At 46.0% G+C, this 19,194-nt stretch overlaps 2 protein-coding genes across 2 annotated transcripts in view; both read right to left on the reverse strand.

Moving 5' to 3' along the window:
• The window catches only part of LOC115462237 (zinc finger protein 431-like), a 54,231-nt gene extending 50,976 nt beyond the window's left edge, over window positions 1–3,255 (reverse strand). The window contains 1 exon segment of the mRNA XM_030192248.1: window positions 3,042–3,255. Coding sequence (XP_030048108.1) covers window positions 3,042–3,053 — 12 coding nt within the window. The 5' untranslated portion in view covers window positions 3,054–3,255.
• Window positions 3,145–19,194, reverse strand: part of LOC115462238 (oocyte zinc finger protein XlCOF6-like) — a 47,371-nt gene continuing 31,321 nt past the window's right edge. The window contains exon 7 of the mRNA XM_030192249.1: window positions 3,145–3,271. Coding sequence (XP_030048109.1) covers window positions 3,145–3,271 — 127 coding nt within the window. The remainder of the gene's footprint in view (window positions 3,272–19,194) is intronic.

The following is a 19,194-nucleotide window of genomic DNA, read 5'->3' on the forward strand; positions in this document are numbered from 1 at the left end:
ATCACAAGTCAGGAACCATGGAATACGGTTAGATTCAACACTTACCCTGATTCCCCAAATCCAAGCAACCTTCAAGAGCTGCTTCTACTATTTGTGACAGCTACGCTGCCTCTCTCCTTACATCGAAAAGGTAAATCTTATCCCAGTTGTGCATGTCATGGTAACATCAAGACTGGATTACTGCAATGCACTATACAATGGTCTGACTAAAAAGGGCCTGCACCAGCTCCAGTTCATTCAGAATGCAGCAGCAAGATTCATAGAAGGTTGCAAGCAATGTGACCACATCACACCATTTTTGCAAAAACTTCATTGGCTACCAGCACAATAAAAGCCTAAATTTAAAACTCTATGTCTGATCTTCAAGACCCTGAAAGGAAATGGCCCCGAGTATCTGAAGAATAGGCTGAACCTCCACACACCGCCAAGGACACTAAGGTCCTCCCAAGGACTTTCACTAACTACACCCTCTCCAAAAGACATTACACGATGTGATACCCACAAGCGAGCCTTCTCCGGAGTAGCCCCCACACTCTGGAATGCATTGCCTGAAAGGCTCCGCTTAACACAAGACTACCTCTACTTCAGGAAGCAGGTGAAAGCTTGACTCTTCAACCAAGCCTTTAACGGAAGAAGTAATTAACTAGTTAGTCTCACTCACACATGAAAGGATTGACTCAGGCTGCACATCCACTCCTACCTACCCTAGCTGAGATAATATTTAACCATCTCTCAGACCTCACGTGCAACTTTCTTCAAATCAATCACCTTACTTTCTAATTCTTCCTACTTTCTTACTCGTCTATATGTTACAACTTTGCCTTACCCTTCACTACCAATTATAACATTCTAGTACATATTGTGTTGTCATTGCAAGTAGTATACCATCCCTTACTATATCTTCCAGTTGGTATTTGAGTATTTTCCTCCCAGCTGATACTCAACTTGATAAACTTATCCAATTGGACCTCAATGCTTCCAAGCTTTGAATGATCTCCAAGAGATCACACTTAGATCAATATTTATATGAGCGCCAACGCTATCATTGGAGCTAGTCTTATCATTGGTCTTGTTTCTTGTTTATTCCTAAACATAGTAACATAGTAGATGATGGCAGAAAAAGACCTGCACGGTCCATCCAGTCTGCCCAACAAGATAAACTCATATGTGCCACTTTTTGTGTATACCTTACCTTGATTTGTACCTGTCTTTTTCAGGGTACAGACCGTATAAGCCTGCCCAGCACTATCCCCGCTCCCCCAACCACCAGCCCCGCCTCCCACCACCGGCTCTGGCACAGACCGTATAATTCTGCCTAGCACTTTCCCCGCCTCCCACTACCTGCTCTGCCACCCAATCTCGGCTAAGCTTCTGAGGATCCCTTCCTTCTGAACAGGATTCCTTTATGTTTGTCCCACGCATGTTTGAATTCCTTTACCGTTTTCATCCCCACCACCTCCCGCGGGAAGGCATTCCAAGCATCCACCTCTCTCTCCGTGAAAAAATACTTCCTGACATTTTTCTTCAGTCTGCCCCCCCTTCAATCTCATTTCATGTCCTCTCGTTCTACTCTCTTCGCATCTCCGGAAAAGGACCAATGATAAGCTCAATGATAAGATGTTAAGAGATTTGTGGGATTCAATTCAGCGTATGGAGAGCATGTTCAATTCCACTGTTTCTCAGATTGCAGTTTTTCTCAAATGGTGGTAAATAAATTGGAGAATGTAGATTCTAATATGCAATGTTTTGATAAGAGCGTATCTAATGTTGAGAAGCAATAAAATGTTAGGTATTTATTAGGAAAGGAATGGAAAATGAAAATAAGAATTTTATAATGCCTTTCTATCACTCCAAAGTGCAACTGCACCTCAAATACTGTGTGTAATTCTGGTCACCGCATCTAAAAAACGATACAGCGGAATTAGAAAATTTACCGAGAAAGGTGACGAAAAAGATAACAGGGATGCGACGACTCCCTTATGAGGAAAGGCTAAAGCGGCTAAGGCTCTTCAGCTTGGAGAAGAGGCAGCTGAGGGGAGATATGAACGGGTGGACGTGAATCGCTTCCTTACTCTTTCTGGAAATACTACGAGTAGGGGACACACAATGAAACTATTAAGTAGTAAATTGAAAAGAAATCAAAGAAAATATTTCATCCTCAATGTGTAATTAAACTCTGGAATTCATTGAAAGAAAATGTGGTAAAAGCAGTTACCTTAGCAAGGTTTTAAAAAAGGTTTGGCTAACTTCCTAAAAGAAAAAAGTCCAAAAGCCATTATTAAGATGGACTTAGGGAAAATCCACTGCTTATTTCTAGGATAAGCACATAAAATCTATTTTACTGTTTTGGGATCTTGCCAGGTACTTGTAAATTGGTTTGGCCACTGTTGGAAAATAGGATACTGGGCAGGATGGACCTTCAGTCTGTCCCAATCCTACTATGGCAACATTCATGTGCATTTTCCCCTCTGCCTTCTCTTCTACACTCGCACACACACTTTCCTTCTATCCATGTGCAGAATAGTCTCCTTTCATTTGCTTTCCCACTCCCCTTCTCTTCCATGTGCATTTCCCCCTCTCCTCTTTCTTTTCCTTTAAGTGGATCCCCATTTCACTTCCCTTCCATCCATATGCAGAATCTTCCTCTCTGTCTTCCATTCATGTGCAGCTTCTGGCCCCCACCCTAGGGGTCCCACATGCCTTCCTACCTCCCACTGTCCCCCTCCTCAAAGGCCTACAGATTTGCAGCATTAGCAGGTAGGGTCGGCAGTCTTGCTCTCTCCAGCTGGCCTGAAGCTTTCCCTCTGCTGCCTCCTTCCCACATGGCAACAGAGGGAAGGACCCTGGGGCTGGCTGTAAACAGCTTTAATCTTTTGTTTACCTTTGCAGTATCTTGTTTTAAGAAACATAAAGTAGACCTACTACTTCACTCCACATGGACAAATAAGAAGAGAGAAGAGAAAGCAAGAAAAACTGGACAGAAATCTTTTCCTGTTAGTGCTGGAACCCTGTGTGCAAGAGGAGAGAGAATCATTTCTTACCTGATCAGACATTTCCCTGCTGTTTCCCCTCTGAATAGATTCAAGCTGGAGATTTCCCTGGACAGATGAATAAAACAGGAGGAGGTTGAGCTGATTCCAGGTCTCAGATAAATTCCCTCTGCAGATCTGAGACTGGGTCTTGCAGGGATTCCAGGACCCAGAGACAGAAAGGTTTTGCTTTTGTTCTCAGTCTTTTCCCTCTTTGCAGCTCTTGTTGCAGTTTGCAGACACTAGACAAAGAAGTAGAACAGAGACAGACAGAGCATGTTCAGAACTCCTCCCCCTGGTGTGGTCAAGGAGATGGATGGACAGAGCTCCTCCCTCTGGTGTGGTCAAGGAGATGGAATGGACAGAGCATTTTCAGAGCTCCTCCCCCTGGTGTGATCAAGGAGACGGCATGATGTAAAAAGGCTGAAGCCACTTCAAGCAAGGAAGTTTTCATTCTCCCAAAGGCAGCCACCGCCATCTTGGTAAACCCAAAACAGCATACTTGACAGGATGATAAGCTCTGCCTAGTAACTTCAGGTCACATAATGGGTCATGCACACTCCTTGGGTGAGGTGTTTCTGGGATTTCCTACCTCCTTAAAGCCATTTGTGTAGAGCAAGGAGGTTAAATAAACAGGACTGCTCTCCAGTCCATCAATTCCCCCTGCTTGTTCCTGTCCATCTGCACCAGCTTGTTCCAGCCCGCCTGCCAGCTTGTCAGCCATTGACTTACCTGCTCTCCAGTCCATCATTTCCACCAATTCCAAGCCTCCATCAATTCCATCATTTCCCCCTGCTCGTTCCTGTTCATCTGCACCAGCTTATTCCAGCCCGCCTGCTAGCTTGTCAGCCATTGACTTACCTGCTCTCTAGTCCATCATTTCAACCAATTCCAAACCTCCAATCCAGCTTTTCTGCTCTACCTATCTGCTTCACACCCCAGTCACTACACATACACCTGTCACACCTTAATCACTACTTATGGCCCCTGTCCACATTCTCTTCCTTGCCCTGTCCCTTCCTAATCTTTTCCCCCTCCCCCTACCGCTGTCTACCTCTGGAAATCATTGCCCCCCCCATGTCCCCTCCCGTCCCACTCGCTACGGCAATACCCTATTCACCCCCATCCCTCACCATCTCACCATCTCTCTTGTCCCCCTCCTCCTTCCTAGCTCTTAACCTTCAACACTTCCTTCCCGCCATTAACCCATCACCATTCCTCCTACGTGCATCCTGTCTTGTCGCCCGACCTCCCCCACCCTCTTCCACACTCTCTTGCTCCTCCTCTTGCTATCCGCGGGAGACATTAATCCTAATCCAGGCCCCCCTCACCTGTCCTCCTCTATCCACGCGAATGATTCCGTGATGTCTCCAATCTCATCTCTATTCCCCTCCTTCCCCCCTCTTCCCTCCCCTTCTCATGTGCCCTGTGGAACGCCCACTCGGTCTGCAACAAACTGCCCTTCACCCACGATCTCTTCATCTCTCGTTCCCTTCAACTGCTCGCCCTAACTGAAACCTGGCTCTCCCCTGATGACTCTGCCTCAGTCGCGGCCCTTTGCCATGGAGGTTATCTCTTCTCCCACACTCCCCACCCAGCTGGTCGCGGTGGAGGCGTCGGGCTTCTACTCTCGCCCTCCTGAAGTTTCCAACCCCTCCTCCTACCGCAGTCTCACTGCTTCTCATCCTTTGATGCACACTCCATCCGGCTATTCTACCCATTGTCACTCAGAGTGGCAGTCATTTACCGCCCCCCTAATAAATCCCTCTCTGCCTTCCTTACCGACTTTGATGCCTGGCTTTCCGTCTTTCTCGAACCCTCATCTCCGTCCCTCATTCTCGGAGACTTTAACATGCACGTTGATGACCAATCCGACCCTCACGCTTCTCGGTTCCTGACTCTAACATCCTCCTTCAACCTCCAGCTATGCTCCACCACCCCTACTCACCGAGACGGCCATTGTCTTGACCTCGTCCTCTCCTCTTCCGGCTCGCCCTCCAATTTCCACGCGTCAGCTCTTCCTCTCTCCGATCATCACCTGATCACCTTCACACTTCTTCACCCCCCTCAGCCCCGTCCAACTTTAACCACTACCTCCAGGAATCTCCAGGCTATTGACCCTCCCACCCTATCCTCTAGTATTTCTAATCTCCTCCCCTCCATCATGTCCTCCGAGTCTGTCGACAAGGCTGTCTCCGCTTACAATGCCACTCTCTCCTCTGCTCTGGACACCCTCGCACCATCCACCTCCCGTCCCATTAAGCGTACTATACCCCAGCCCGATCTGCTGAACGCCTCTGGAGGAAATCCCGCACCCACTCAGATTTCCTTCACTACAAATTCATGCTATCCTCCTTCCAATCCTCCCTATTCCTTGCCAAACAGGATTATTACACCCAATTGACCAATTCTCTCAGCTCCAACCCCCGTCGTCTCTTCGCCACCCTTAACTCCCTCCTTAAAGTGCCCTCCGCTCCCACCCACCCCTCGCTCTCTCCTCAATCACTGGCCGATTACTTCCGCGACAAGGTGCAAAAGATCAACCTTGAGTTCACTACCAAGCCATCTCCTCCTCTTCACCCTTCAACCCTCTCCCTCAACCAATCAACCCAAGCCTCCTTCTCCTCCTTTCCTGACATCACCGAGGAGGAAACCGCTCGCCTTCTTTCCTCCTCGAAATGCACCACCTGCTCTTCTGATCCCATCCCCACCAACTTACTTAACATCATCTCTCATACTGTCACCCCCGCCATCTGTCATATCCTCAACCTCTCTCCCTCCACTGCAACTGTCCCTGACACCTTCAAGCACGCCGTAGTCACACCTCTCCTCAAAAAACCATCACTTGACCCTACCTGTCCCTCCAACTACCGCCCCATCTCCCTCCTACCCTTCCTCTCTAAAATACTTGAGCGCGCCGTTCACAGCCGCTGCCTTGATTTTCTCTCCTCTCATGCCATCCTCGATCCACTTCAATCCAGTTTTCGCCCTCTACACTCGACAGAAACAGCACTCTCTAAAGTCTGTAATGACCTGTTCCTTGCCAAATCCAGAGGCCACTACTCCATTCTCATCCTCCTCGATCTATCCGCCGCTTTTGACACTGTCAATCATGATTTACTTCTTGCCACACTGTCCTCATTTGGGTTCCAGGGCTCTGTCCTCTCCTGGTTCTCCTCCTATCTCTCCCACCGCACCTTCAGAGTTCACTCTCATGGATCCTCCTCCACCCCCATCCCGCTATCTGTTGGTGTTCCCCAGGAATCTGTCCTTGGACCCCTTCTCTTCTCAATCTACACCTCCTCCTTGGGCTCCCTGATCTCATCTCATGGTTTCCAGTATCATCTCTATGCTGATGACACCCAGCTGTATCTTTCCACACCAGACATCACCGCGGAGACCCAGGCAAAGGTATCAGCCTGCTTATCCGACATTGCTGCCTGGATGTCCAACCGCCACCTGAAACTGAACATGTCCAAGACCGAGCTCATCGTCTTTCCACCAAAACCCACTTCTCCTCTTCCTCCACTTTCTATCTCAGTTGATAACACCCTCATCCTCCCCGTCTCATCTGCCCGCAACCTCGGAGTCATCTTTGACTCCTCCCTCTCCTTCTCTGCACATATCCAGCAGATAGCCAAGACCTGTCGCTTCTTCCTCTTTAACATCAGCAAAATTCGCCCTTTCCTCTCTGAACACACCACCCGAACTCTCGTCCACGCTCTCATTACCTCTCGCCTTGACTACTGCAACTTACTCCTCACCGGCCTCCCACTTAGCCATCTATCCCCTCTTCAATCTGTTCAGAACTCTGCTGCACGTCTTATATTCCGCCAGAACCGATATACTCATATCACCCCTCTCCTCAGGTCACTTCACTGGCTTCCAATCAGATACCGCATTCAGTTTAAGATTCTCCTTCTTACCTACAAATGCACTCAGTCTGCTGCCCCTCACTACCTCTCTACCCTCATCTCCCCTTACGTTCCCATCTGAAACATCTGTTCACAGGACAAATTCCTCCTCTCATTACCCTTCTCCACCACCTCCAACTCCAGGCTCCGCTTATTCTGCCTCGCCTCACCCTATGCTTGGAACAACCTTCCCGAGTCCTTACGCCAAGCACCCTCCCTGCCCGTCTTCCTTTGCTTAAAGCCCACCTCTTCAATGCTGCGTTCGACACCTAACTCTTACCTTTCAGGAATTCCAGACTGCCCCAATTTGTCTGCCCCTATCGGTCTGCCCCTATCGGTCTGACTGTTCACGTGTCCTTTAGATTGTAAGCTCTTCGAGCAGGGATTGTCCTTCTATGTTAAATTGTACAGCGCTGCGTAACCCTAGTAGCGCTTTAGCAATGTTAAGTAGTAGTAGTAGTAGGAGTGGAAGTAAGCCTATCTAGTCCACTGTAAGCAAGGAAGCCAATTAGGACAATTTAAGTTTCCCCTTCCCAGCGCAGCCGTCATCCTCGTTCACTCAAAACAAAGCAAGCAAACCTAGGAGCTGCTGCTCCACATTGTCGTTTTTTAATTGTTGTTCCATCTGAAACAAGTCTAAAGCTGTTTCAACTGGATAGACAGTGCCTTAAAAGGTGGAGGACAAAAGGTTTTTGTTTCTTACTGGACAGCTTTTTAATTTATTTGAAAGCTTCCCATCTGTAGATATGAATATCCTGAAATCACAATTGAATATCACTAAAACATACTGTGCTAAAATTGATAAGCAGCCGATAAAAGGGAAGTCTCGCTTTCCTACAGGAAATGACCAGGCGGCAAGTAAAACATGTAGCCCCGTGCAGGATGTGGACCCCCGCCAGCAAACAAGGTACCTGACGCGGCGGCGGGGCTGGCGGTGATGGCGAGGTAGGGTTGGTGGCGGGAGGGGGGTTCAAGAGGGTCGTCGGCAGGGAGGCCAGGGCCAAATATACGGGGTCCCAGGCCCCACGTAGCTACGCCACTGGCTCCTACCCTTCATGCTTTATGCATGTCGGGGAAAGTGTCCAAGCCTCCTTAGGGGTATCCCCCTTTGAATTGATGTTTGGGAGGCGACCAAGGGGGATCGTGGACCTCTTAAAGGAGCAGTGGGTCCCTCCAGAATCAGTAGTGTCCTACTTGCAGGACTTGAAAGGGAGTACTCTCAGGAAAATCTGAGACATAGTCAAGAACGGCAGAAAGCCTATTATGACTGAGGAACTCAATGGTGGGAGTTTAAGGAAGGGGACCGAGTCTTGATCTTAGTGTCAGTCACCCCATAAGTTTGAGGGTAGGTGGAGGGGGCTGTGGACAGTGAGAAGGCGACTTGGACCCCTCACGTATGAGATGACCAGTGAAAAGGGAAGAATTCAAACCTTCCATGTGAATATAATGAAGCCCTGGATCGCAAGGGAGGGATTGCAAGCCCAATCCATGGAAGAACCTGAGGAGGAGCTCGGCTCACAGATAAACAATATTTTTCAGCCAGGGGTATCCGAGATTAATACCCATTTGGAGCCCGCTTAACAATGGGAGATGAAATAGCTCTTGCAGGAATTTGGGGGTGTCCTCACCCCGTGTCCAGGTCAGACGGGGCTTCTAGAGCATGAAATTATAACAGAGGAGGGGAGGGTGATTAGGCAGAGGCCTTATAGGTTGTCCCCGCAGAAGAGAGGAGGTCTGTAGGCAAGTGCAGGAAATGCTGGGGTTCGGGCTGATTGAGGAGTCTAATAGCCCTTGGTCCAGTCCAGTGGTGTTGGTGCCTAAGGCTGATGGTTCCTGGAGGTTCTGTATCGACTTCCGGCAGCTTAACACTATCTCCAGGACTGATGCCTATCCTATACCTCATATTGATGAGCTACTGGATAGGCTGGGTTCGGCCCGTTTCCTCACCACCCTGGATTTAACCAAGGGGTACTGGCAAATACCCCTTTCGAAGGAGGCTCACCCTAAAATGGCCTTCAGTACTCCCCTAGGGCTCTACCAGTTTACCCGATTACCTTTCGGATTAAACTCGGCGGCGGCTAGTTGCCAGCGCCTGCTGGACCGGGTGCTAAGACCCCATCAAACCTACGCCGCAGCCTACATGGATGACGTGATAATTCACAGTAAGGACTGGGGTCCGGGCGGTCCTGAGGTCCTTTAGGGAAGCCAGGTTAATGCTGAACCCCCAAAAGTGTCACTTTGCCCAGCATCAGGCAAAGTACCTAGGCTATAGGGTGGGTCAAGGGGAGGTGCGGCCACTTATTGGGTATTGTCGAAGGTTCATTCCCCACTTTTCCACCCTGTCCACCCCCTCACTGACATGCTGAAGAGTAGTAACCGCACCAGGTGAGCTGGGGATGGAAGAAGAAACAGGCGTTGGATGTCTATTTAGAGGGGAGGGAATTTAAACTAGTAACTGACCATGCACCCCTGAAGTGTCTTAGCCAAATGAAAAATAGCAATGCCCATTTAATGCGGTGGTACCTGGCACTACAGCCCTTTCGTTACTCGGTGGAGCATCACCCGGGTAGGCGATTGGGAAATTTGGATGCTTTTGTCACGGATGGAGGAACCTGGTCCGGAGGAAAGGGGTCAAGGAAGTGGTGAGCGCTTAAGGGGGGGGTATGTGAAGAAGGGGATAAGGGAACAGAGAGGGGGGTACCAGCGGAGGAGAAGATAAGGCCCAAAGGGACAACCCAGATTCTTAGCTCAGGGAGTCCCACATGTCAGGAGAAGGCATAGATCATTTTCCCCAGAGGGCTGGAGGCAGGGTAAAAACTATGATTCCCATCAGTCCTTGAGGAAGTCTTACAACAGAATCAAAGACTTCCTATCCCAGCAGCCCCTAGTGGAGCCCAAGGGAAAGGCAGGTAAAGGTGAAACCCAAGACACGGAGGGGAGGCCAGGAATGGAGGGGGAGCCTCTAAGCACAGCTAATCAGGGGGAGGAGGATCAGCTGGGGAATGGGTGGGGCGAGGAGCCCATGGAATGGAAGGGGGAAGAAAAGGAGGAAGAAGTGAGGCAAGAGGAGCGGATGGAGATTGCAGCTCTGGCAAGATCCAAAGATAAAAGGTTCAGACAGCAGGTAATCGCTTGGTGCGGGGTCTTGGTAAACAAGGGAAGGCAGTGGCTATCGTGGAGGAGGCAGGAAGTGACGGGGGTCAAGTGGGAGAAAGCCAGGAGATAGGGCTGGCCAGAAGAGGGAGGGGACCCCTTGGAGCTCTCTGTCTCTGAACTGCTGAGGCTTTGTTCAAGTGGAGGAGTGGCCTAGTGGTTAGGGTGGTGGACTTTGGTCCTGGAGAACTGAGTTTGATTCCCAATTCAGGCACAGGCAGCTCCTTGTGACTCTGGACAAGTCACTTAACCCTCCATTGCCCCATGTAAGCCGCATAGAGCCTGCCATGAGTGGGAAAGCGCAGGGTACAAATGTAACAAAAATAAAATAGATACTATTGGAGATTCTACATGGAATGTTGCTAAGATTGGCGATTCTACATGGAATGTTGCTATTCCACTAGCAACATTCCATGTAGAAGGCTGCGCAGGCTTCTGTTTCTGTGAGTCTGGTGCAGGACGTCAGACTCACAGAAGCAGAAACCTGCGCGGCCACATTGGTGATCTGCAAGGGCCGACTTCTACATGGAATGTTGCTGAGGAACTGAGCTCGATTCCCACTTCAGGCACAGGCAGCTCCTTGTGACTCTGGACAAGTCACTTAACCCTCCATTGCCCCATGTAAGCCGCATTGAGCCTGCCACGAGTGGGAAAGCGCAGGGTACAAATGTAACAAAAAAAAACCTGCCTGTTTGGAACTGTTTGTTTTCTTTGGGGTGCATCGTATTTAATCTGAAATGGTTTCCCCTCCTGGAACAAATTAATATCTGAGAGGTACAGACTAGGAGGAGCTGGAGTGGTAGGGGAGGTGGGAGGATGGGTGGTAGGTAAACAAAGTACATCAAAAAAGAAAGAAGTCTCAATAATGTGCCGTTGATTACTTTGAATCTACGTATAAGTGATCTGCCAAGTCCCTTTATCCTGGCAGGAAATATTGTACAGAATCAAGGCAGGAGGGCCTAGAAAGTATTTCTCTGGGGGTGCAATCAATTCTTGTGTTCTTTGTAGGGACCTAGAAATTGGTGGAGTCCACTTCACATGCGTGATGTTTAGAGAATAGTAGACTGGTCTGTCTTGCGCCGAACAGAAACTCAGGATAACCAGGTCTTTTCCTTCAGGGAATGGTGGGGGTAATTCTTGATAGCGACATACCCTATCTGTGGAATTGGCCCAACCAATTGTGCATATTCGGACGATAGTTCCTGTAATGAGACTTGAGTAAAGGAGAACACATACCACACTAAGCAGAAAACATGCCATACAAGAAGCACCCTGATTATTACAGTATAATAACTAATCTACTTACTTATAAACTTACTTATATAACACCTCAACAGAAATAATGTTTACTAATGTTTACTAAGTATTATTATCATGAGTGACTACTATAGTTACCACTCTTCAAGCATCTTTTTGTTCGGAGGGCTGCCTTCTGTGCTGTATTCCGGAATCAGTCGTCTGTGCTGTATTCAGGTGGAATCTGAGAACAGAAACTGGTAACCACTCTGATCTCATCCCATGGTTTTCAGTATCATTGTTACGCTGATGACTCCCAAATCTACCTCTCCACACCAGAAATTTCAGAAGAAATCCAGGCCAAAGTATCAGCCTGCCTGTTTGACATTGCTGCCTGGATGTCTCGGTGCCATCTGAAACTAAACATGACCAAGACTGAGCTTCTCATCTTTCCCCCTAAACCAACCTCTCCTCCTCCCCCATTCTCTATTTCTGTGGATAACAATCTCATCCTTCCTGTCTCATCAGCTCGTGACCTTGGGGTCATCTTCGACTCCTCCCTCTCCTTCTCTGCACATATTCAGCAGACTGCTAAAACCTGTCGTTTCTTTCACTATAATATCACCAAAATTCGCCCTTTCCTTTCTCAGCACACTACCAGAACCCTCATCCACATTCTTATCACCTCTCGCTTAGACTATTGCAACTTGCTTCTCACAGGTCTCCCACTTAGCCATCTCTCTCCTCTTCAATCTGTTCAAAATTCTGCTGCACGACTAATATTCCGCCAGTGTCATTATGCTCATATTAGCCCTCTCCTCAAGTCACTTCACTGGCTTCCTATCCGTTTCCGCATACAGTTCAAACTCCTCTTATTGACCTATAAGTGCATTCACTCTGCAGCTCCTCAGTATCTCTCCACTCATAGGTGCCTGGTATAAGAGGCTTGGAGAGGCTAAGCTTCCCCTGCTGTGCTCTGAGGGGTTAAATTGTTGATTTACCTCCGTCCAATGCCTCGTTAGGAAAACCTGCTACACCCTTTTCTCCCGGAGGATAAGACTGTAGTTCTTGCAAATGAGTGGATGAAATCCCTGCGAGAACACCTAAAAGAAATCCAGTCCACTGTGCTGGCAAACACAGAAAAGTCTAGGGATTATCTGCAGGAGGTGCAGGCCAAAGATTCTGATTTATGACCACTCAAAGTGGGGAAAAAGGTCATGCTCCTAGACCAAACCTCCCCTTTGGCACACCAAAGTGGGATGGACCATACTTGGTTACAGATACCTTAGGCCCAAGTCTATATCAGATCCTATGGCCAGACAACCAGCGATGTTGGAAACACATCACTCAGTGGAAACCTTATGGATACTACTACTTATCATTTCTAAAGCGCTACTAGACGTACGCAGCGCTGTACACTTGAACAGAGCTTACAATCTAATTAGGACAGACAAACAGGACAAACAAGAGATAAGGGAATATTAAAGTGAGGATGATAAAATAAGGGTTCTGAACAAGTGAACAAGGGTTAGGAGTTAAAAACTGCATCAAAAGGTGGGCTTTTAGCTTAGATTTGAAGACAGCAGATGATGCTTAATGTGAGCAAGTGCAAAGTGATACATTTTTGAGAAAGAGGAAATCATACTATAGCTACGTCATGCAAGGTTCATATTGATGATATGTTGAAACCCTCTGCTCAATGTTCAGCGGTGGCTAAGAAAGCAAATAGGATGTTAGGAATTATAAGGAAAGGAGTGGAAAACAAAAATTAGAATGTTTTAATGCCTTTTTTATCGCTTCACTATTCGTTGAGTGAAAAAATATTTCCTCCCATTTGTTTTAAAAGTATTTCCCTGTAACTTCCACGAGTGTTCCCTAGTCTTTGTACTTTTGGAATGAGTAAAAAATCGATTTACTTCTACTCATTCAACAGCACGCAGGGTTTTGTAGACCTCAATCATATCTCCCCTCATCCGTCTCTTTTCCAAGCTGAAGAGCCCTAACCTCTTTAGCCTTTCCTCATACGAAAGGAGTTCCATCCCCTTTATCATTTTGGTCACTCTTCTTTGAACCTTTTCTAATTCCGCTATATCTTTTTTGAGATATGGCGACCGGAACGGAACGCAATACTCAAGGTACGGACGCACTATAGAGTGATACAAATGCATTATAATGTTTTCAGTCTTATTCACTCTGCCTTTCCTAATAATTCCTAGCTTCCTATTTGCTTTTTTGGCTGCTGCCACTTTCTGCATGGCATTGTATTATACTCACGGCAGATGCCATGTGCTCAGGCATCTGCGTGTGGCTCTACCCTAGCCTTTCTGCTCGGTCCCCTGAGCCTGTGTATGTTGGCAGTCAGTGTCCCCCATAGAAACGTTTAGCAAGACGAGTCTGTCTCATGGATAAAATTTCAGCAATGTGCGACTTAACTAACCCTTGCTAAACACTCTGCCCCATTATCTGTGCTCTAAAAACGTGCAGTGCTTTGGGGGGAAAGAAGCCAGGCAGTTAACCAGATGCCAAGGAATGCTCCTGGCCCTTGTTTAACATTTCAGCTCTCTTTAGGAATGGCTCACCCAACAGCGCCCCTGTGAATTCCTTTCATCTGGCAGCGCTGTGCCTCTCAGAAAAGACACTCTGGAGCAGATATGAGCAGGGCTTATTTCATTAAAAGCGGACTGTCTGCTGCAGACGGTACAGAGCAGGAAGCATTACAGGGCAGGAGACTGCCCGCAGCAAAAATGCCTCTTTAAATTATTCCTCTTAGTAATATAAATGATTATTTAGTAATATTAATTCAAAAGGAGTGAAGCCTGTGAAAACTGGGATTGCCTTAATCAGTGGGATTTGAATTGAGACTTAAGTGTTTGCATTGTTAAACAATTTCTGGTTTTAAAAGAGGAGTGTGGTAGCCGTGTTAGTCCACTCTTAAGGTTATCAATAGAAATCAAACAAAATAAAACATGGAAAAGAAAATAAGATGATACCTTTTTTATTGGACATAACTTAATACATTTCTTGATTAGCTTTCGAAGGTTGCCCTTCTTCCTCAGATCGGAAATAAGCAAATGTGCTAGCTGACAGTGTATATAAGTGAAAACATTCAAGCATTACTATGACAGTCTGACAGGGTGGGAGGATGGGGTGGGTAGGAGGTATGCATGGGGACATCAAAGCATATCATTGATATTCTAACAGGATGGGTGTGGATAGGTGAGGGGTGGGGTGATCAACAGAGACATACAGCTTTATGGTTTATAATGGGCTAGGAACCCCAGATCCTTGTTAAGTCCTTTCTGTTGGGTGTTAAAATATTCAATCATTCTGACTTCAAAGGTCTTACGTTCTTGTATGGTTTTAAAGTTACCTTTCAGTATTCTCACTGTGAAATCACTGGTACAGTGTCCTGGTTCTGTGAAGTGCTGTCCCACCGGGGTGGGGGCCCTACTGGCTGTATTGTTCATATGATGTCTATGTAAATTGAATCTTGTCTTAAGCATCTGGCCTGTTTCTCCAATATAGCATCCTTCGTTACATTTTTTACACTGAATGATATATACCACATTGGAAGATGAGCAAGTGAAAGATCCCTTTATGTTGAATATCTTTCCTTTGTGGGTAACTGTGGGGTCCTGTGAAATATTTTGGCATAGTTTGCAACTGGATAAATTACAGGGAAGTGTGCCCTTCTGTTCCTTTTCAGTCTGTGATGGAAGTTTACTTCTGATTAGCTTGTGTTTTAAGTTGGGTGGCTGTCGGAAGGCCAGTACTGGTGGGGATGGGAATATCTCTTTCAGTAATTCATCCTCCTGGAGTATAGATTGTAGATCTCTTATGATTTTCCTCAGTTTTTCCAGCTCTGGATTGTATGTCACTACAAGCGGGATTCTGTCTGTGGATTTTTTCTTTTTGTACTGTAGCAGATTCTCCCTGGGTGTTTTGAGGGAGGAGGCAATATTCTTGGAGATTATTTTGGGGTTGTAGCCTTTCTGTTTGAAGGATGCACTCAGGCTTTTAAGGTGTCTGCCTCTGTCCCCTGGGTCAGAGCAGATACGGTGGTATCTTGTGGCTTGGCTGTAAATGATGGATCTTTTTGTATGTGAAGGATGGAAGCTGGAGTTGTGGAGGTAGCTGCATCTGTCTGTGGGTTTCTTGTATATAGATGTTTGTATACAGCCATCACTGATTGGTTTTAAAAGAGAAAGAAAGGAATCAGATGTATTATTTCTACTAACATTGGACAATAAGTACGTTTTCAACTAAATGAATTGACTATACACCGTTTTGGCTTTGACGGAGCCAACCAGACGATCAATGTGGAATAATGATTTAGACGAATAATAACTGGGGATAATCAGGTTAATACCAAGTTTTTTCTTTGTTTAGTGTTGTTTAATTGATCTTCTTGTCTTGTTTCACTCTCCCTATTTAGTGGTCTCAGGAAGAATATAGAATTACCTGATTGAAATAATTCTTGTGTATTACTTTCTCTGTATTTCTGGCAAGTTATTTTATCACTTGTAAATTATATTGCTATTAAAAAAAAGTAATGGCGGATTTAGAAAAGGTACAGAAAAGGACGACAAAAATAATAAAGGGGATGGGACGACTTCCCTATGAAGAAAGGCTAAAGCGGCTAGGACTCTTCAGCTTGGAGAAAAGACGGCTGAGGGGAGATATGATAGAGGTCTATAAAATAATGAGTGGAGCTGAACGGGTAGATGTGAATCGATTGCTTACTCTTTCCAAAAATACTAGGACTAGGGGGCAAGCGATGAAGCTACAAAGTAGTAAATTTTAAACAAATCAGAGAAAATATTTCTTCACTCAACGTAGAGTGATGTGGTAGCTGTTTTAGTCCACTTTTAAAGGTAATCAATAGAAATAAAATAAAACATAGAAAAGAAAATAAGATGATACCTTTAGTCCAATAAAAAAGGTATCATCTTATTTTCTTTTCTATGTTTTATTTTATTTCTATTGATTACCTTCACTCAACGTGTAATTAAACTCTGGAATTTATTCCCAGAGAATGTGGCAGGAAGCAGTTAGCAGGGTTTAAAAAATGTTTGGATATCTTCCTAAAATAAATGTCCATAAGCCATTATTAAGATTGACTTGGGAAAATCCACTGCTTATATTCTTGGAAGAGAGTGTTTATGAACTTGAAAATCTAAAGGTGGACAAAGCCATGGGTCTGGACCCATCCCAGGATATTGAGGGAGCTCAGAGAGGTTCTAGTGGGTCCTCTTAAAGATTGTGGGGAAGTTCTGTGAGATTGGAGAAGAATGGCTGTGAGCCCTCTTCACAAAAGTGGTGACAGAGAATATGCTAAAAACTACAGGCCAGTAAACCTCATGGGGAAGGGGCGAGGATGGGGACAGAACCCCTGGGGTCAGGGACAACTAGCAAAATTTGCATGGGGGATCCTGTACATCCTGCTACCAGCACATCTCCTGAGAAGACAAGTTGCTTGTTTTTCTTATTGTTTTCTATTGGTGATTTATAAACAACAGTTGCACAGCATCTTGTTCCTTTTTATACTTTAATAAAAAGATTTAAATATAAATCATAAGTGTTCGAGGCTTCTACAGATGAGAACAGAGCCCATGGGGACGGGACGGGGACAGAGACAGAATCTGTGGGGACGGGGACAAACTTTGTCTCTGTGCCATTCTCTACTAAGAAAGGAGTGGTTTAGCTTCAAGATAGTTGGCAAGTTGTAAAGAGGATTGAACAAGCGATACAAGGAACTACTCCTTCATTGTGTAAATTCTCTCAAGAACGTTTGGTTAAAACGAAAGAGATGGATCAGAGACTTATAAAAGTTGAAACAGCATTTCGAAAGACTGAACAAACTGTTGTTACCAGTGGCGTAGCCAGACTGCCAATTTTGGGTGGGCCTGAACCCAAAGTGGGTGGGCACAAAAGTTTCTCTCTACCCCCCCTCCCCCAGCAAAATTTAGTCACACTAATCAGATGCATTTGTCACACAGGGTAAAGTGCTGGGGCAGTGACCTAAGAGACGGGAGGAGCCTGCAGAGCCAGCAGCCAATGCCTCAAGGCTGCCTGCGGAGGTGCCGCGCTTTTTTTTCAACTTTTTTTGTCGTTAGCGCTTCTTCTTTTTGTAGCGCCGGCCCTGCTGCTCAATAGGAAAAGCAGCAGTGGCCGGCAATGGGAGCTGGTGCTGGCGCGGGCTTGGAGGAAAAGTGGGTGGGCAGTGGGTGGGTCAGAGCTGAAATTGGATGGGCTACGCCCCTGGTTGTTACCTTGCAATCCACTGCAGCTTCTGCTGTTAAGCGCAGTTGGCCGATTCATTCACACCTGGAAGCTCTGGAAAATAAAATCTCAGGGGTCCTTTTAATTAAAGGGTTGCCGTGCGGCAATCTGGAATTACCACCGGTGGCAGTTCCACCCTGAACACACAGCATTTCCAGCGCTAGCGGAAATATTGGAAAAATATTTCTACAGGGCGTTACCGCTGACTTAGTGACGGAACCCTTACTGCCACCTAAATTCTTATTGCACGGCCATTTCATTTTGGGGCTAAGGTAAAATGAGGGATTCTGCAAGCATAAAAAATATGCACTGACGCTAGCGCAGGCCCCCTTTTACTGCAGTTTAGTAAAAGGGCCCCTTAAGACACTTAAATTTTCTAGTGACATTATCTGGCTTCTTTACAGCTTCTGAAAATGTACTACTACTACTACTTAACATTTCTAGAGCGCTACTAGGGTTACGCAGCGCTGTACAAAATAAACAAAGAAGGACGGTCCCTGCTCAAAGGAGCTTACAATCTAAAGAACGAAATGTCAAGTTGGGGCAGTCTAGCTTTCCTGGGTAGAGGTGTAGAGGTTAGGGTTAGGGTTTTGTTGGGTATCCTCATGCAGCTGTTCTAACTGTCGAGGGTATATTTTATGTTCAAAGAAGCTCAATCCAGATAAGAGGAGAGGGTGAAATGGACCAAGTACTGTCTAGTCCTGATTTATCTCAATTTTTGGAGTCGTCACAGGATTTGATAGCAAAAAAGAGTTACTCTTCTGGTTAAATTTTCCTCTAAAATTGACCCCCCCCCCCCCCCCCCCCCCAATATTCTTAAATTATATTTCTCAAAAAAATATGTACCTTTATGTGGTCACCAAAATTTATTTGTTTCCTGATGTCTCCAGGCAGAAGCAACTTTTTTCCTTAAATTTCCCCGTAAATGCCTTTTGGAGAATTGTTTCTTTCTGATAAACCGGTACTTGCTAATCAATTCCTGAAATGTAATGGTTTTTGAGGTTTCGGAGTGATAGAGGAATATATTTGCATCACCTGCTCTGCTTTCCAGTGTTTCCATTTCCCTCTTGAGTCTCCAGCTTCCTCGTTAGCCTACTGCACTTTCCTAGATGTGGACTAAGCCTATGTATCTTTTCCTTTATTATTATTTTTCTAATTTTTGAATTATTCTTGGATATTTCTCTACTTTGAATGGTAAAATTACAAATAAGAATAAAAACCTTCCCTGTGGCTGCCTCCAAATGCTGTGTGAGTAAGATCATGTCATTTCCGTTCAGCTTTTCTTTTGAAAGAGTTTTCATATTTAGAACATTTCAATGGTTTATGTCACATGTGACAATTACACAACAAGATGATGAAAAGTCCCCACAAAAAAACTAGGAATAACCAAACACAAACCAGAGTGAGAAACACCTTAATTATTACCCTACTTTGAACCCGAATCAACACACTTTATCTGTGGTAATGGAGGAAAAAGACCTCAGGAGCGGTAGAAGCTCTGCAGATCAGTGGCTTAACACACCTTACAGACCAGCGGTACTTCCGAATTGCCACGCAGCGAGCCTGCAATAGGCTTTCTG

Source organism: Microcaecilia unicolor, chromosome 2 (assembly GCF_901765095.1).
Source record: "Microcaecilia unicolor chromosome 2, aMicUni1.1, whole genome shotgun sequence".
Taxonomy (NCBI): domain Eukaryota; kingdom Metazoa; phylum Chordata; class Amphibia; order Gymnophiona; family Siphonopidae; genus Microcaecilia; species Microcaecilia unicolor.